The following is an 18,775-nucleotide window of genomic DNA, read 5'->3' on the forward strand; positions in this document are numbered from 1 at the left end:
AAGCTCTAAGTCGAAATAAAATTAGATTAAAACTCTAAATAACATTCCCAACTACTAGTCTCAAGACATTAAATAATTTTGAAAATTCTAAGTGCACATAAATCGGATACTTGAATAGTTTTTCTAGTTGATTGTGATATTTGATTGATTTATTTGGACAATATCATTTGTTGGTGGAACTTTTATTAGTTTAGATTTTGATTTTTAAAAAAAATAATTTTATCTTTAAATTCATCTAGACAAGGTAGACTAGAAATATAAAAAATTAACATAATTTTAAATAAAAAAATCACCAAAAATTTTTTTTTAAATAAAATATAATTTATTTAAAATTTCCCGAACAATTAAAACTTAATGAGCTTAAAAAATATATTAAAAGTTTAGTTTGCTTATCATTCAAGTCAATTTCAAATGAGTTTTAATAAATAAATAAAAAATGACAAATTAAGTTAAAATAGTTTGATTTTTTTAAAAAAAGTTCTATAATACATGTAAATTATATCCTCCAATTATGATTGAAGTTTTTACGCACTGACTTAAGTAAATTTTTCAATAAAAATTCTAATGGTAAACTTTTATTCTGTTTGGAAATTGATTGTTGATTGTTGCGCTATTACGTAATTTAGTGGGCTTTTTGAATTATTTTAAGTGTTTTTTTTTACTTTTAAAATTTATTTAATTTAAACATACCTAAAAAGTAAAAAAAAATATAAACATAATTTTAAAAAATCACTAAATACAATTTTTTTTAATATTTTTTTACAAATATTTTATTTTTAAGTCCATATAAGTTAAGGAACAATTTTTTTTTAAATATTTAAAAATTTAACTAAAACAAAAAAATTTAAAAATCATTTTTATAATCTCAAAATCAAACAGTCTTAAATTTTTATTCATATTTTTTTTAAAAAAAAAAATCTCAACATATTTTAACAGTGTTATTTACCAAAATGTTGGATGTTTGATTCAATATTTAAATTAAATCTTTTTTCATTTGAGAAAAAAATGAATAAAACTCGATTTGATATAAGTATGAAACAAAAAATTTAAATAAATTTTGAATATTTTTTTACCAAAATTTTAATTTGAGTCAATATATGGATGTGAATGCATTATGCATTATTTGATTACAAGAACATCTTAAGTTCAATCTCATTCAACTCATTTGGTTGATTGTGACACTATTACAACCAATATTTTTCTCAAGCTCTAAATTTGGAATAAAATTAGATTTAAACTCTAAATGACATTCCCAACGACTGGTCTCAAGACATTAAATAATTTAAAAAAAATTCTAAATGCACATAAATCGGATTATGAGCTAGACTTGAATAGTTTTTCTGATGTGGTACATGAGTCACGCATATTGTTCATGGTCCTTTGCATTGTAAAACAAGGTAGACAGTTCTCAAAAAATATATAAATAAAAGAAAAAGAAAAAAAGATGGAAGTTAAGGAAGCTCATAACTCAGAGAGAGAGAGAGAGAGAGAGAATAAAATCCAATCTATAAATGACAAATGCCCTTGTGCTTAATTTGGAAACAAGTAGAGAGTAAATAATCACATTCTGGTAGTATAATTATGTAGCAAAATGATGACAATCTAACTCATTTCTGTGTGTAAAGGCAGGTATAGACAAACCACAAACCAATCCAGAAAGCAAGAACTGCCGTCGTGATTTCAGGTAGCCAAACTGAGAACATTTTTCAATCCCAGTTGCAACACGCCCCGGTTAGACCAACAAATCATGTCCTCAAGCTGGAAAAACATATGTCAATGTAACGTTGAAAAATCTTATCTACGACGTCTGTTTGGGACCATCTCCGGATTGCCTTTCCTCATCATGGCAACAAACTCATCGTAGTTAATTCTTCCATCCTGCAAAAGAATTAAAGGATACATTTTCAAAGAGCCAATTCATCATGAGTATTGGAATCAAAAGACAACGCGTTTATAGCTTAGTTGCACGAAGCGGGAGCGGGAGCGGGGGCGGGAGCGGGAGCAGGAGCGGGAGCGGGAGCGGGGAAGCGTGAGCTGATAGAAGTTTCTTAAGTTGGGAGCGCCTTGAGAAGCGATAATATATATATATATATTTTTAATAGTTATTTCTAAAATATATTTATTATATAAAGGTGAGTTAAATAATTATTTTAAAATATATTTATTATTTTTATCTTAGATATTATTTTTATAGATAATATTTTTAATTTATTTATATATATTTTTAATTTTTAATTTTTAATTTTTAATTGATATATATTATAAATAAAAAATAGTAAAATAATAAAATATGTTAAAAAATAGTAAAATAATAAAAAATAGTAAAATAATGATTTATTTTATAAATCTTATTAGATTTTTTTTTTATTATATTTGATTTAATTAGATTTATTATATTATTATATAACAAATTATATTATTTATTATATTATTATATTATTATCATTATATAACAAATTATATTATTTATTATATTTATTATATGTTAGAAACGGGAGGGGGAAGACGACGCAGATCGACAAGAAAGAGAGAGAGAGAGAGAGAAGAAGAAGAAGAAGAAGAAGCAGGAGGTGAGCACGATCGCGATGGCCATGGCGATGACGATCGAAGGCGATCGCGAGCAAATCGCGAGGGCCAAGACGACTGGAGGTTCGACGAAGGTTTGTCTTCTCACTCTCTTCCTTCACACACTCTCTCCTCTGTCTCTCTCTCCTCGCCGTATCTGACACCAACAAGCTAGGGTTTTTGTTCTTCTTCACCAACGATCCCATCTAGGCTAGGGTCGCGTTTCTCTCTCTACGGAAACGCGATTCCTACACGTTTCTTTCTAAGAAACGCGGACGATTCCTGCAACTAAGGTTTATAGTCTAAAAGGAACGGACACTTCAGCGAAGGAAGCGTATGGTGATCACGATACTTCAGCGATACTTCTTAAATCCTCTGAACACGTCATAAGTGATAACTTTTTCTTATTAATAATGTTCTGCATTCTTCATAACACAATTTATGCGTTCTTCTAAATATATTTTGAAATATCTATAAGATGCATATAACATGTGTATTACAATTTCTATAATTGTTTTGCATTCTTTAGAATGTAATTGTAACATACAAGATATCTTGATGTTTTAAGTTACAAAATATATAAACATTCATATGTATGAAATATAATAAATTTGTAAAAATACGAAATTTTAACATGCCACAAGTGTGTCGTGTCTTGCACTTTTGAAAAATAACATGTCCGCTAGTCCGAGTGTAGTTGTTGGATGACAAAGAAACATGGACATGAAGTACTATATTTTTTCGATATGAAATTTCTATGTATGAGGAGAATGAAAAAGGCTAGATAAGTATTGCATTAAGAAAGGAGAGAAACCATACGTTGTCTGTGTCAACTTCTACAATAATCTCCTTTATTGTTTTCTCATCGCCCATGTTATACTTCTTCAGGGCGTGCTCCAATTCTTCCATTGTGATGTACCTAAATTAAGAGGCAAGAACGACAAAGCATAAATTATTTAAGAATCAGTCCTACAACTATGTTTAGGCGAAAATGGGAACAAAAATTGCTGTAATGATGTGTAACATAATAAGATAACAATAGATTTGAGAGAGAAGCTTACCCGCTCTTGTCCTCGTCAAAATATTCAAAGGCAGTGTATAAGTGGTGCTCTCTTTCCACTCTATTCATATGCATTGTAGCAGTTATAAATTCAATGTAATCAATTGTTCCATTTCCATCCACATCAGCCTGGAAGAACCATGATATTTTAGTTTTAACTGTGGAATAGCTTGTGAAAGTTCAAGTTTCTACCTATGAAATCTAATTTTATCTAGAAGCTTCAGTGAAAGAGAAAACAGCTAAAATTAAGGACCGGCTGATTATGACAATGCTCAAAAACGATGAAAAGCCCATCATGATATCCCACGTGCATGTAGGAACTAGAGCAATATATCCAAAAGCACCGAGAAGATAAGCTAGAAATTAAAAAAAAAAAAAAAAAAAAAAAAAAAACAGAAAAACTGGAGATACCGCTTCCATCAACTGCCTCACTTCCGACTCAGAAAGCTTGGAACCCATCTTTGGAAGACCAGCTTTCAGCTCTTCAAAAGTAATCGTTCCACTGTTATCTGTGTCCATTGATTTGAACATTTCCTTCAAGCCAACAATTTCTTCTTCAGAAAGATTTTCTGCGATGACCTAGAAGCTCAAGAAACCATAATTAGATTCTCCAAGTTTAACCAGAACCAAAGCCCAACATACAGATTAAAATAAATTAAAATTTTCAAGAATATTTGTAGGGACAAAATAAAAACAATAAGATACTCTCAGTCCCACCTTTAGCGCTACTTTTTTGAGCTTGTTCATTGCACGGAACTGCTTCATTCTAGTTAAGACAGCAACATCAATGGGCTTATCAGATGCATCCCCGTCTTCTCTCATCCATGGATGATCTACATTTCATTTTTAGTTGATTGAGCTTTCATTTCTAACCCACAGAATGCAAGTTGTGATATAGCTCCCACTAGATAGCACATGGAACGTTAAGTGATGTATTTCTTGACTTAAATCTACAAAAAATAATGGAATTTTCGTACCACAAAAAAGATAATGTATATGATTAAGTAGTTTTGGGGTTAAGTAGAGAAAATATGTGTCTATATATATTGATAAATAAAAAACATATGCATATATAACTTCCATCAGGACCATCACTCCTTATCTGCTGACCAAGATGTTGAATTGACCAGTAATCATAATAAGTAATGTAGATCAATCCAGGTTCTCTAAAAATAATTTACCGTCCAACTAATATTTGCATTAAATTTTTTTTGAAGGTATAAATTGACCCCAAGTGACGTAAAAGAAAGATCAAGCCATCACCTTTACCACAGCTACAATGGATTTTGTGGCAGGAACTAAATATTCAAACCCTTCCATATGGTCCTATCTAAATAAAAAAACTTCCGTATGGTACTGTCACTAATGTAAACTGACAAGATTTCAAATAGCAAATGGCCAGGAAACTTTAATATAGGAAGGGTGTGACCAAGAGATCAATCAATATATTGAGTGTATCACTAAGGCCTGCATTGTAAACAAAGGGGTCCAGTTTTTTGCAGGAATCCCCTCAAGGCCTTTAGCAATTGCTCTTTAATGACTCATCTGGGTCTCGTGTGCTCAGGGCATTTGGTTTGAAAAAAAATAAAAATAAAATAAATAACTCTCTCCTTTCTGTTTTCATTCCATAGTTACCTAGAGGCTATTACTACATTCTCAACAATCTTTTCAGTGTTTGAACTTACTTAATACTTCAGTTGCAGAAGCCCTTTCTTTAGGATCAGCCCGTAGCATGTTCTTGACAACATCTTTGGCACTACTGGATATGGATGGCCAAGGTTCACTTGAAAAATCAAGATGTCCCCGCAAAACAGCATCAAATATACTCTGTTCATTTTCTGCATGGGATAGAATAGTGAAAAAATGAGAAGATTGCAACTGTTAGGCCATATTGAGAAGTATTAACCATCAAAAAGTCTATAACACCTCCCACACACCCAAATAAATAAATAAGAGCAATCACAACTGATAATCTGAAAACACCCAACGTTTCTGAGTCTGTCATAGTTTATGGATCTTACCTTCCATATGACATAAAGACATTGTTCAGAATAGAAATAGTTATGCCATGAGGTTCTCCTGATGAGGCATAAAATAAACTTCATGCAGAACTTCCACTAAACCATTTGTGTAAAGCTGATTTTGTAATTAATGACCATCTATTTTGGATATTCAAGTCTTATCTTATGGTAAGGATCCTCAATTATTTGGCTGACCAATTAGAAAATAGTGGAACCAACAACGATGTGCATTTGTAATAAAAAAGATGTTTATCAACAGTAGAGACTTGGGTTATGCTTGGCCAGAAAAAAGCAGAGAAATTGAAAAAAAGAAGGTTGTCTTATGTATGATCACCTCATCAGGTAACAAAGAAACATACCTCCCCAAAATGGTGGGACCCCACTGAGTAATATATATAATATCACCCCAGCACTCCATATATCAGCCTCAGCTCCATAATTTCGACGCAATACCTCAGGAGCTACATAATATGCACTTCCAACAAGATCTTTAAATACATCTCCTGCACCAACAAATAAACTATATGATTAAAAACATCACCAGTAAGCCTCAAAATCAGATGAAGATGATTGGTAATGATGCTTCCATAAAGACTTCCATACAAAATTAACACAACCAAGAGTTTTTATTGTTCAGTGTGATCCACCAAAATTCTTTTGTCCACAAATGCTGGTCAATAGTTTATAGAAAAGAGCATACTGAAAATAAAACTAAAAAGAAAAGCCCTAAAGAACCAATGAGGTGTGTAGATGGGGAGTTTTGTTTTGGGGAGGGTATAGAATGATTTCAACAGGTGATTCAAACATTTAAAACAATAAATAACTTACAGAATACCAGAGTGAATCAGTCAGGCTACATTGCACAAGTTCAAATAATTCCTCCACATGATGAAAAATTAATAGCTTGGCAAAGGAGGAGGAGGAATGACTTAGAAACGTTGGAAGTGGAAGAATGCTTTGATTTGATGTCGGTCTCATACACATATCTACAAGCTCTTATGACCTTTCATCATTTGTTTAATCACTAAATGATTTTGCCAAGGAGCCACTATTTTCACATTTGACCAATTCACAATTTTAGTAGTACTTCAAGTTATAAATAATTGATTGAGAGGGCCAATTTTTTGGTAAGATTAAGAGGACTCTTGATGCTAGCAAAGGGGCCATCTTTATAGCTTTATTTTTACAATAACTAAATTATTAAAATAGGCAAATGCATTTACAACAACTATTTGCACATGGTAACTTTTTTGTTTTGATCTTACCAATCATCACTCACATGCTTTAAAAGGTTGGTTAGCATCTATGTAGTACTATACTTTATTATCATACCATTTCAATGGGGCATTCCTTCTATAATAAACACAAATTTGTTACTATTTATAGGTAAAATTAAATATGTTCTTATTTACTACTCTACTCGGTAGGAAAGATGGAAGTTAGCCGACCCTAAGTTTTTTAGGGCCATAGGTGAACTTCCAAGAGAGGGCCCTTTACGCATAATCACACAAAAAAAACAATTGTGGAAAGATAATAAAACACTCACAATTTTTATCCATTAGTTTCCACACAAAGTTTACTTTTATATATTTAATTACTAAAATCATACACTAAAAACTCAATTTAAAACAAGAAATAAAACACCAAAAAAAGCCTGAAGATATAATAATCAAAATTAAATTAATTGAAGCAAAGTATCACTTAAATATTACTCTTCTAATATGTTTAGTTGTAAAATTACTAATTAAGCTTATATATTCTAGCTTATCTACCATTTCCTTTTCAATTGATAGCATTACTAATCCCAGTGTTATTAAAGGCGATAGGCGCACTAAGGCGCCAAGGTCTCCTGGGGCCTAGGCTCAAGACTCAAGGCTCAAGGCTCAAGGCGAGACGCAAGCTTCACCGAAGTAAGGCGCACCTTGTATAGGAAAAAAATATAAATTTAATATAAATACATAATTTAGGGTTCAACATAAACAAAATGAAATGTTAAACATTTTAGCATTTTTCGAAAATTAGGAATTAGGGATAATTTTTCTTCTATTATTGATTTCGACTTGAATGCTCAATGTATTGACATCTGCAATAAGAGTAGGGGTCTTCTGTAACTATGCCATATTAAATCAATAGTCAAGTTTTAAACAAAATCAATTGAAGTAACAATAAAAAAAATCCTCAAGACGCAAGTCTTGGGCCTTATTGTGCCTTGGACCACTCAGGCGCCTTATTGAAGTCGCCTAGCCTGGAACACTACAAGGTGCAAACCTTGGGCCTAGGTGCACGCCTAGGCACGCCTTTAATAACACTGATAATCCCTTAAATCTTTTTTATTTTATTTTTTATGACATGGTTTATATAGATAGAAAAATTCTATAAACAATCTATACTTGAAAAACAATCATCCATACCTAATAAAAATATTTTTATTAATATATATTAGGGTTACACCTACGTGGGCCCTATTGTTTTGGACAAAATTTGGAGGCCATAAGCGGCCACCTTCCCTGCCTTCCCTCAAGAACAGCCTTGGTTGTGAGGGATGGAAAAGGATAACCTCAGACAATTAAATGGATGGAAATCAAGAGGCAAATTAAATAGGAGGTATAAAAAGGTTAGTAGCAGTAAAGGAACAACAATTCTCCCTCATTTGCTCAACACAACACAAGCATGTTGTTTGTTGATAAGAGAAAGGATTTTGTTAACACATGCGAGCACATGTTAAAAAGGCTTTAAAGAATTATACATTCTTTATTGCACTCAAATACAATCTTTTAAAACCTTCTTAGCACGTGAATAATGGATTTGAGAAGGGAAAGAAAAAGGTGAAGGAAATGGAGAAAAAATTTAGTACATATTTCATTCATATTTTCCTTTCCCTTTCTAAATTCCTATCCAAAATCCAAAATCCAAAATCCAAATCCAGCCTAACAGAACCTCCAAGCTCTCCCTTTCCCCTCGTCTTCTTTCCTTCCTCCCACACGTACCAAACAGAGCATTTTTCTTCCAATTATTACAATATCCAACATAATTTCAATTGCATTTCCAATATGTTTTTTCCATTGATAGAAGAAAATCTTGTTAGAATTCCAGTCCTAAACGAAGCCAATATCAAGTAACCATAACCATAAAAAAAAGAATTGAACAGCATTGTGGTTGCAGCAAATACCAAAAAACCAAGAACACATGGACATAAAACTAACTCTATGCATTCTCATGTTAGCAATTGAATCTTACAATCTGAAGGCCCTTCAAGTTCCAATTAAAGGCTTAAAAATAACGCAAAGATAGATCAATCGATGATGAGAACGTTTGCTTGTGTATATATGTACATATGTATGCAAACGTGAATCACAATACACACATCAATTGATCAGAAGTGTTACCTGATTTGTAGAACAATGAAAGCCCAAAGTCAGTAGCTTTCAACGGCGAGTCCTCATCGGTGCTCAAGAACAAGAAATTCTCAGGCTTCAAATCCCTATGCATCACCCCCATAGAATGACAATTATGCACAACAGTTACGATCTGGCGGCAGAGATCCGCAGCGGCGCGTTCAGAGTAGTGGCCCTTGGTGATGATCCGATCGAAGAGCTCTCCGCCGGCACATAACTCCATGATCAAATTCACCGATTGTCGATCCTCATACGCACCTTTAAGCTCAACAATGTTTCGATTTCCAGTGAGATGGTGCATGATCTGAACCTCTCGACGAACATCTTCGACATCGTCTTTGCTGATGAGCTTGCGAGTAGCGATTGACTTGCAAGCGAATTGCTCTTTCGTGGTCCTGTGAGTGACGAGATAGGTCACGCCGAACTGGCCGCGGCCGAGTTCGCGGCCGAAATTGTAGGTGGAGCGGACGTCTTCCATGGGGCGGCCGAGGACGCGGCCGATGCCGGAGAGGGGGCGGGGGGCGGCGGAGGAGGAGGGAGGAGGGGGGTGGCGGGGGGGTGGAGGGTGGTCGGAGGGGTGGATGGTGAGGCCTTTGGGTGGTGATGGAGCGGCGGAGTCAGGGCGGAGTTGACCATTGCAATTGCCCATGAGGTGTTTGATGGTGGGACTGATTGAAGGAAACGAGTCAAGACAGAGAGATATGCGCGGTATTTGGTCTGAACTGAAACCGAGGTTATGTACTGGAAATGACTAGAATGCCCTTGGTTAGCCGAAATTATTGCACAGGTCCGGAAAATAACATGACTGTGTCCTCATCTAATGAGGGAAGATTATGGGGGATTATTTGATAGTTTTAAAGTATTATTTCATATTATTTACTACTTGACATTCAATAATTTATTTCTTAAAATTTCAAAAAAAATGTAAAAATGCTTCGAACCCTCAAAATTAGAGACCTCTATAACCTTCAAAATGATATGAATCAATCATATAGATATATATGTATATATATATTTTTCTTTTCTTTCTAAACTAATCACAAGTTTTGAAAATATATAACATTGTTGAAAAAAATGATTGAATCTCACTATTCTAACTAATGAATCCCAAATTGAAACACTACTTGCCATTGTCTCAATGAATAAAATAATTTCTCATCCAAATAAGGTCTTTCTTTCATAAACTTTGACCATTTACTTTTAGTCATGGGTGTGATTTAATATTGTATGTATAACAGAAAATGTGATTAAAGTTTTTCACACTTTTTAAGTAAACATGCTAAGAAATAATTGCCATATTATTCTAATAGATTTTTATGCATAAGTTTTTGTTTTTTTTTAAATTATAATTTTTGTTTAATTTATATAGAGGCAATGGTTGCAATTGATTGGTTTGAAAGCCATTGTCAATTGAGAATTGTATGAAAAGGTTCAAGAACGTCGTTGGGAAATTCGAAGATCTTCGAAGATTCTTGAAGAAAAATTCGAATTCTCTAGAAAATGATGAGAGACTTAAATTCTTCAATAGTTTCAACTAAGAACACAAAAGTGAAGAGATGATGGAGATTAGAGATTGGGTGAAGAAGAAGGCAAAGTAGCTAGAAAGAGAATAATGGCAAGGCTCTCCCATGGATCTCCCACTTTCATTCTCAAGGTTGATAATGGAGATGGGAAATTAGTTCTTTCTCAAGAGTCATCTCTCCAAAATTCATCCTTTGTAAAGTTATGGGTGGGTGCTATTTATAAGCACCTCATGATGTAGGATGGAGACCATGTGCAAGGCACATGATGAATATTCTCTCTAACCACCTTGTCCGATGAGGTGACCTCTCCGAGGATGAGAAAAACCTCGAAGAGGAGATCAACCCCTCGGCGAACCCTTCTTCTTAGCCACACCTAACTAATGATCTCCAATTATCCCAAAGGGTCAGGGGTAGTCCCAGAGGACATCATGTCGCAAATATTGCCGAGTCTCAGGGACCACCTAGATTGTGCCACCTCGACCCGAGTATAGACTAGTTTAATTGAAGAGTGAATTTATCTCCGCTCACCGTCCTCGGGATTGGGTCCTTTGTTCGGACTCCATTACGCCCATGGTTCTGGTACGTAGATCCCGGAAAGTTCCGAGCCCGCAAGTGTTCTGGGACTCATTAACGGAGCGATTTCTAGATTACGTTTAAATCCATTCGAAGCCAAGTGCTTTGGATCTCTAGATTCGTGGATCCGAATCCTTTCGAGTCTGAGTGCCTCGGATCTCTAGGATAGCTCAATACCCTTTCGAGTCCGGGTCCGAGTAAGTCTCTAAGTTCATGGATCCGAACCCTTTCGAGATTTAGAGTGATTCAGCCCGTTTGATAGCGATAAATCCAGCCCTCCCAATCTTGGACTTGCGATAAATTCGGGCCCACCAACCTTGGACTATTAGGCCTAATTAATTTAGTGGGCTCAAATTAGCTCCTTTTACCAGAATTAAATTGATTGTGACCGACTCATTTATGAATTTGATTGAGTGATTCATGGTTGGGATGTAGGGTTTATAAATGGGAACCATGCCCACTATGTAAGGCCACAAATCAATTTTGACCATTGATTTGTGTGGAATATGTAAAATTCACAAAAATCATATATCAAGATTGATTTATAGCAGAGTCATATGTATACCACAGTAAACATTGAATAATTGCCCTCACATGAGCGCGTTGATATGAGATTTGCATAAGAAATATTTATGTCAATAATAATTTCATAATCTTGATTTTGAGTTTTCAAAAGTAATTTTTTAATTTTGTGTGTGTGTGTGTGTGTGTGTGTTTTTTTTTTTTTTTGTATTTTGTTATTTTTAGTATAAAAAAAAGTTAATATTTTATTCAATTTTTTTTAGATGCATGCTTACAAAGTAAAATATTTGTGAATTTTTTTTAAAAAAAAATTAATAAATATAGAAATGTACTGAATTATTGTATTTTTTTTACATTTGGTGAATTTTTTTAAAAAAATTGTAAATATTTTACTTTTTAAATGTGACTAAATTAAATGGATCTAAATTTTTTTAAAAAAATTCTTAAAATATTTATAAAAAAAAAAAAGTTTCCTAAAAAAAAGACAAACACGAAAAATAAAAAACTCAAAAACTATTTTTCAAAACTGTTAACCAAACTCCCACTTTCAGTGTGAAAAAGGAAAATATATATATTTAAGAATAACAATTTTGTTTATCCATCTTTATCGTATTTATGTGTGAATATTACTCTCCTTCCTAAACAAGCAAGTAATATTCAGTTAGAATAGTCTTTGGATCAAGTTTAATTCGTGCATCATTATGTTTGAAGCTCTCTCATTCGATTGTCGGATATGACTGATCTCCTCCTAACATTGATGACTGAATCCAATGTGTTGGGGTGGAATAATTTCTTATTAGTGTGTTGAAATCATGTAAAAATATATTCTATGCATATCAGGTGATAAGGATTGAGCTTGTAGTGGACCTGATGAAGTATTATAGCCTCTGGAAGTTGGCACAAATGACTTGCCAATAAGTAGAACACTCACCAAACCAATCACAAAAGATTCAAAAATTCTAAACCAAGCATTGCAACACGGGATATGATCCTAACCAAAGCACATAATAGCCTTATGTGAGAGAGAGAGAGAGAGAGAGAACTGGCCAACCACACTGACAAAACCATAACTATTAACAAGAGAGAACACCAATGACTCAAAACAATCAAGAACCCTAATTTTCCCTTATTATTCCACAAGGGTGGTGAAGGAAAACACTTCCCAAAAGTTCACACCATTTTAAATCATTGAATGAGAAGAAACTCGTCACCAAACACCACTTAACAAAGCATAACACCAAAGGACACGCTACAAAGACCAAATTCAAAACAAGGTAGTGAAATTTTCCTTACATCATCCAGTAATGGGGCATCACGCAGGATTTCCCTGGCTCAGACGGACCAATCCCAGAGTTTCCCGTCAACAGTGCCATCAGACTTCCACCACGCACCCTACCTTCTGAAACCAAAACCGGAGCAGCTGATATACCTCCATCATCAACTGGAAGACGAGCTTGCTGAAGAACTCCAAATTGTTTCCAACCAAAACTGGCAGGACTGGGCAAATTCACACCATTGCTATCCATCTTCGTGATATCAACATTCATATCCTCAACGTTGACAACATCTTTGATCTTCTCAGCTTTTCTAGGTTTTGGATCCTGGACCATAGCTCCCACGGTCGCACCCCCATGAACCCGTTTGTCCTGCACTAGAGCACCGTGTGATGTACATAACCCAGTCTTTCCCCTAGCAAACGAGTTACAGAGTCCATCACCTTGACCAAATTCCGAGCCAGGCTGGCCCCACGAGCATCTCTTACCTCCTCCGTGTGCCTTGCAAAAATCAGTGCTACCTTGTGCACTCTTCCCACACCCTTCGGATTTGCATCGCTTGCCCCCACCGTGACGGACACAAAAGTCAGTCCGTCCTCGTGCACTCTTTGTGCAGTCTGGCACAGCACATCGCTTACCACCCCCATGTGCTACACAGAATTGGGTCCCACCATGGACGCTCTTCGGGCAAACCCCACCACCTTGGAATGAACACCTTTTCCCTCCACCATGTCCCTTGCAGAAAGGCGTGCTCCCTTCAGCACCCTTGGTGCACCCCTCAAACGTGCACCTTTTGCCACCACCATGTGCCTTGCAAAACATCGTGCTACCTTGAGCTCCTTTGTTGCATGATTGATACTGGCATCTACGGCCACCTCCATGTGATATGCAAAGACCAGAGAGACCTTCGGCGCTCTTTGTACAGTTCTCTTTCTGACATCTCTTGCCACCACCATGTCGAATGCACAATCCGGATTTGCCTCTAGCGGCACGAGTGCAACTTTCATGACTGCATCGACGCCCACCACCATGTGCAATACAGAAATCTGTACGTCCTTCAGCACTTTTAGTACATCCTAGAAATTCACACCGTCGACCACCTCCGTGGGCCTTGCAGTAAACCGTTCGCCCCTCGGCTCCTTTATGGCAGCCGTGTTTCTGACACCTTCGGCCACCACCATGGGCAATGCAAAGGCCAGAAGCACCTCTCGCTCCCTTTCCACATCCCTTGAACTGACATGTCTTAGAATTACTGCTGCGTGGCTGGTGTTGTTGTTGTTGTGTGATCCCGGAAGTACAGGTGACTGAGCTTTTTGCTGTTGTTACTACACTTGATGAGAGGTCCGGAACAATAGGAGCTGGATGGATTTCTCTCACAGTCTCGTTGAGGAAGAGACTAGTCCCTACTTTCTTTGGAATATGCAATGGATGGAAAGAATTTCCTGCTTTCCTGTGTAATGTTGTTGATCCGTCATCCATATGAAAGGCTCCACCAATGGCCAGTGGCATCTCCACCACACTTTGAGACTGTTTGGAGCTCAAATGGATGCTAGTGATATCAGATTCAGTGGGCCTAGTGGAGAGACTCAGCTCCAGATCAACCTTGGGTTGCAAATCAGTCACTTTCAGATTAGAGCTTGCAGATTTGTTTGGGCTGGATACCTTCTCATTCCCAAGGTGAAGAGCAAAGTCCAAGTCAAGATCCATCGAGGACTCCTCATCGATTTCTTTGGCTGAAGACACCGCAGTGCATGCAGTTGCTGAACTCCCCTTACTGTCCGAGGAACTCGATGAATGGCCTAACTTTAGACACAATGAAGATCCCACTTGCTGGCCCATGGATCCATAAATCAAACTCCACTTTCGTTTAATTCCCTTCGACGCAGACAAGAAAGGGATAGAAACACCAGGTGAATTAAGTCGTAAGATGGTATCCATGCAATAATAATCCTCAGATCCTCCTACTTGGACCGACTTGCCCAGATTCTTGAATGCATTTGAAGAAGGGTTAGCAGCAAAACCCAAATTCTGAAGCCTGGCATCCATGAACCAGCGGCGAAGATACAACACTCTTATTTGAACCAAATCTCAATTGCAAAACAACAGTCAGCCTGACTTCCGGGCTAAACAAACTTTAGATACAAAACTAGGGTTAGATGTCTCTGAAAGAGTACATCCCACCCCCGCTTACAAAACCTGAAGTATCCTTCCGATCCATTTGCTATAAAATCTTTAATCTGAACTTCAACTAATCAGCAACAATAGCTGAAGACAAATCTACACACACCTGGATCCTTCGCAACAACATCGTGATGACCGACCATCCTGTTACACAAAAAATCACATCATCAGAGGGATACTCACTGACAGAGAGGAACCAAAATGAGGCTTAACATACAACTGTACTAGAAACACGAACAGAGAGTCACAGACACACAACACTACACAGACAGGTCGACACGACAATTTTTTTTTTTTGACAAATAGGTCGAGAAGACAATTTTTAAAAGATACAAAACACGAAACGTGGAGAACATGCGCAAAATATGTAGTTTTATATATATTTATCATATGTCATACGTATGAAGACTTAATTTAAAAATAATAAAAATATAACACGAATTTCTAAAGTTTAAAAGATGCAACTGCATATGGTTACGTCAATACATGATAACTGCATATGATTGCAACATAACACTAGCCTCAATATTCCATTCATAAAATTTAGTGGATGCAACTGCATATGGTAACATCAATACCCAATAACTGGTTTTCTAGAGCAACAACAACAATAGAAAAGCTTAAGGCATGAAACCATTAATGAGCTTTACTACAGACTGGAAGATAAAAAGAAAGAATCAAATGACACACACATTAGTATAGCTGCTGAGAGTGCCATTAAGGTTAAAGGCTTATCCCCAAAAAACTGAAAAGTCAAACTACAAAATTAGAGATTCCCTGACAATTAAAACACATTGTGCAATAAAAGGCTGAGGTCTCCAACCTATGGACATAATTGAATAGCTAGCAAGACAAGCATTCATTGCACGATAGTGTACAATGTACTCAATTTCAAGTTTTCGTTAATTTTATGATTTTGCATTTCTGATTCTTTATTGTCAAAGATTCAAAGAGATCACAAAAAGATCATTTTGACAAAATAATGCAAGAAACTAAACTACGACAAGCACAACTAACAAAATAGTCACTTGTATTATTTTTTGATAAGTCAAAATAATCAATTAGTGTCTGAACTTTTAAAAAAATGAAAAAGGAAAACAACCCCTTAATTTCTAATCCAGACAAATTGCAAGAAGAGTTGCTTCTGATGATTGGCAAAACCAGCTAGGCTCTGGAGATTTTGAACGAATAACTGGGGGAACCAAAATAAAATTGAGCAAATGATCTAATAAAGAGGTCATACCCAGTTCACAAAGGCCCTTACAATAGGATCCGGGAGACAGAGTAGACTGGAAGTCCTACTTCCACCTTTTCAGTGAAAGGATGATTCCAAAACGCTAGGACAGATAGCACTTGCCATCACACTAAATCATGACCTCTTGGAACACAGTGATAAAATGAAAAACTAAATTCTATTTGCTGCATTAGCTACAATTGAGAAATTAATGAACACGTAAAACAATGAAAGAACATAACTTTTTAAAGCCCGTGTGAATTTTTGGTACATGATGAAAACTAACAGACAAGGAATAGATAGAAATAACAGATTGAAATACTAACTCGGCCTACTACTAGTACAGAAAGAAAATCTACCAACGTTAGAACTGAAGAGAAAAGATAAGGAAATTTATATGTTTAAAAATATATTAGCTTGATGAATAATCATACATCATATCACATAAATAACTTTTATAAAAAGATTCGATTTTCCATGACTCGTCACTGGATTATCAGCAACGAAATGAACCATAAAGGAACCCAAAAAATGAAATAAGCAGGCAAATCCAAGTCATAATCATGATAATAAAGCAAAAGCAAAACAATAATACTAATTAAATCTGTGATAAAGAACAAGGAGAAAAAACTGATACAAAAATCAACAACGAAAAAGGCTGTTTAACAATTTATTCAAGTGATAACAAGTGAAATTTATAAGAAGCATGTATTCCCTAAGCCGAATCAAATCAGAGAACAAACATAAATCTGACCTAATACAGATATAAGCTAAAAGGGAAAAAAATATAAAAAAATAAAATAAAAAGAAGCAAGACGCACAAAATTGATCTCTACGTGCATCAAAAGAAGCAGAAAACCCAAATCAAATATAAAAAGACCAAATAACCCCAAAACACAAAAAATTGGCAGAAAGTTAAGATGATTAATTGACAAAGAAAAGAACAGAAATAACAGGTGTTAAAAGGGTAACCAATATTGCGAAATTCACAGCTAAGCAAGACATAATTAGATTTGTCTCTTTGCTAAGTAAAAAACAAACTTCACCGTTTGGTTGCCAAGAAAACAAAGGAAAAACCATTCCAGTCTATAATTTTCCGGTCTCGAATTGCGAAGCAAATGAGCTGATAAAGCTGATACTTCTGCGTTTTCAGAACAGAACCCAAAGTTCTAATTTTTCTTTGGTGTTCCTTCCGTTTCTCAGCAACCAAACAAGAGAGACAAAACACAGTGAATAAAGGCAGTAATTAAACAAATAGATTAATCAATACTTACTCAGAGCTCAATCAATACAGATCCAGACTCGAACCCAGCAAAAACCCAACAAAAAGAAACAGCTGAAAAGAACAAAAAGAAAACAACTTTCAAGTTAAAAACATCAAATTGAAGATACTACACATCAAATTGAAAGTAAAAAAAAATCTGGGCAGAACGGCAACAAAACAAAACAAAAAAGAAAAAGAAAAAGAAAAAGAAAAATAGATTGAATCGGGCTTACAAAGCAGAATTGGAATCTGAAGCAAAATTGAAGGATTGAATCGAATAGAGAGGCTCGAATTGGAGAGCAAAGAGAGAGTACCTTCAAGTTTTGATTACTTCATCGAGAGAGAGAGATTTTAGAGCGCCGGCAGCGAACAAAGACAGGGCGGACAGAGAGAGAAAATGATGAAAAGTACATTTTATCTCTCTTTCTAGAGAGAGAGAGAGAGAGAGAGTGGGCGATTACGAGTGGAAACAAACGAATTTTAGAGTTTTAGATTTTTTTTTTTTTTAGATTGAAGAGATTTTAGATTTGAGAGACAACAACATAAAAATAAAAATTAAAATTAAAATTAAAATTAAAAAGAAGAAAGCGCAGGATAAGGGGGACCGGCGTACGTTAAGAGGAGGCTTTCAATTAATTAACCGATTCTCGTGATGCAGGTAGGTACAGTGACAAATCTACAATATTAGGTACCACTAAATTTCTACTATTAATATCACCATTAATAATGTGATGAGTAAAAGAAAAAATCAAAAATTAAAAATTAAGACACAAAACACATGTGGTAGTGGATGGGATTCACTGTCACATTTCTAGTGCAACCACTAATTAGTAGTCTGCATCATTTTTCGTGACAAATATAAAAGAGTAATGTTCCGTGTCATAAAAAATAATTCAAGATTATAAAAAAAAAAAAGCTTTTAAATTACATATATAATAAGTTATAATTTATAATATATGGATAAAAATTATTTTATGATCATTTTTATGAAACATTTTTCATAATACCTAACATTTTTCAATGGACAAATTATTTGTTTATTACCTATCAAAAAGTTATTAAAAAAAAAAAAGGAAGGAGAATTACATATAAGTGAGTGAACGAAAAAAATTAAGGGGAAATCACCATTAAATCCCTAATTTGGGAATGTTAATCCATTTAGT

At 35.1% G+C, this 18,775-nt stretch overlaps 2 protein-coding genes across 4 annotated transcripts; both read right to left on the minus strand.

Annotated features, from left to right (window-relative positions):
• Nucleotides 1–1,508: 1,508 nt before the first annotated feature.
• LOC114316422 (calcium-dependent protein kinase 1-like) lies at nt 1,509–9,834 on the minus strand. The gene is made up of 8 exons (XM_082896159.1): nt 9,033–9,834; nt 6,006–6,149; nt 5,311–5,463; nt 4,343–4,458; nt 4,037–4,204; nt 3,627–3,754; nt 3,385–3,484; nt 1,509–1,878 (listed from the first exon to the last, which is right to left on the minus strand). The coding sequence occupies exons 1-8, from the start codon at nt 9,688–9,690 to the stop codon at nt 1,795–1,797; spliced, it is 1,551 nt and encodes a 516-aa protein (XP_082752285.1). The 5' UTR covers nt 9,691–9,834; the 3' UTR covers nt 1,509–1,794.
• Nucleotides 9,835–12,715: 2,881 nt separating this feature from the next.
• On the minus strand, nt 12,716–18,266 carry LOC114316423 (uncharacterized). Of its 3 annotated transcripts, none has more exons than XM_082896156.1 (3): nt 17,927–18,266; nt 17,623–17,684; nt 12,716–15,258 (listed from the first exon to the last, which is right to left on the minus strand). In XM_082896156.1, the coding sequence occupies exon 3, from the start codon at nt 14,977–14,979 to the stop codon at nt 12,949–12,951; it is 2,031 nt and encodes a 676-aa protein (XP_082752282.1). In that variant the 5' UTR covers nt 14,980–15,258; nt 17,623–17,684; nt 17,927–18,266; the 3' UTR covers nt 12,716–12,948. The 3 variants fall into 3 exon arrangements, with proteins under 3 accessions (XP_082752282.1, XP_082752283.1, XP_082752284.1); XM_082896157.1 differs by having other exon boundaries at nt 17,846–18,208; XM_082896158.1 differs by lacking the exon at nt 17,623–17,684 and having other exon boundaries at nt 17,927–18,179.
• Between the last annotated feature and the right edge of the window lie 509 nt (nt 18,267–18,775).

The sequence above is a fragment of the Camellia sinensis genome, chromosome 11, assembly GCF_055761805.1.
Source record: "Camellia sinensis isolate YWXY chromosome 11, ASM5576180v1, whole genome shotgun sequence".
NCBI classification, from domain to species: domain Eukaryota; kingdom Viridiplantae; phylum Streptophyta; class Magnoliopsida; order Ericales; family Theaceae; genus Camellia; species Camellia sinensis.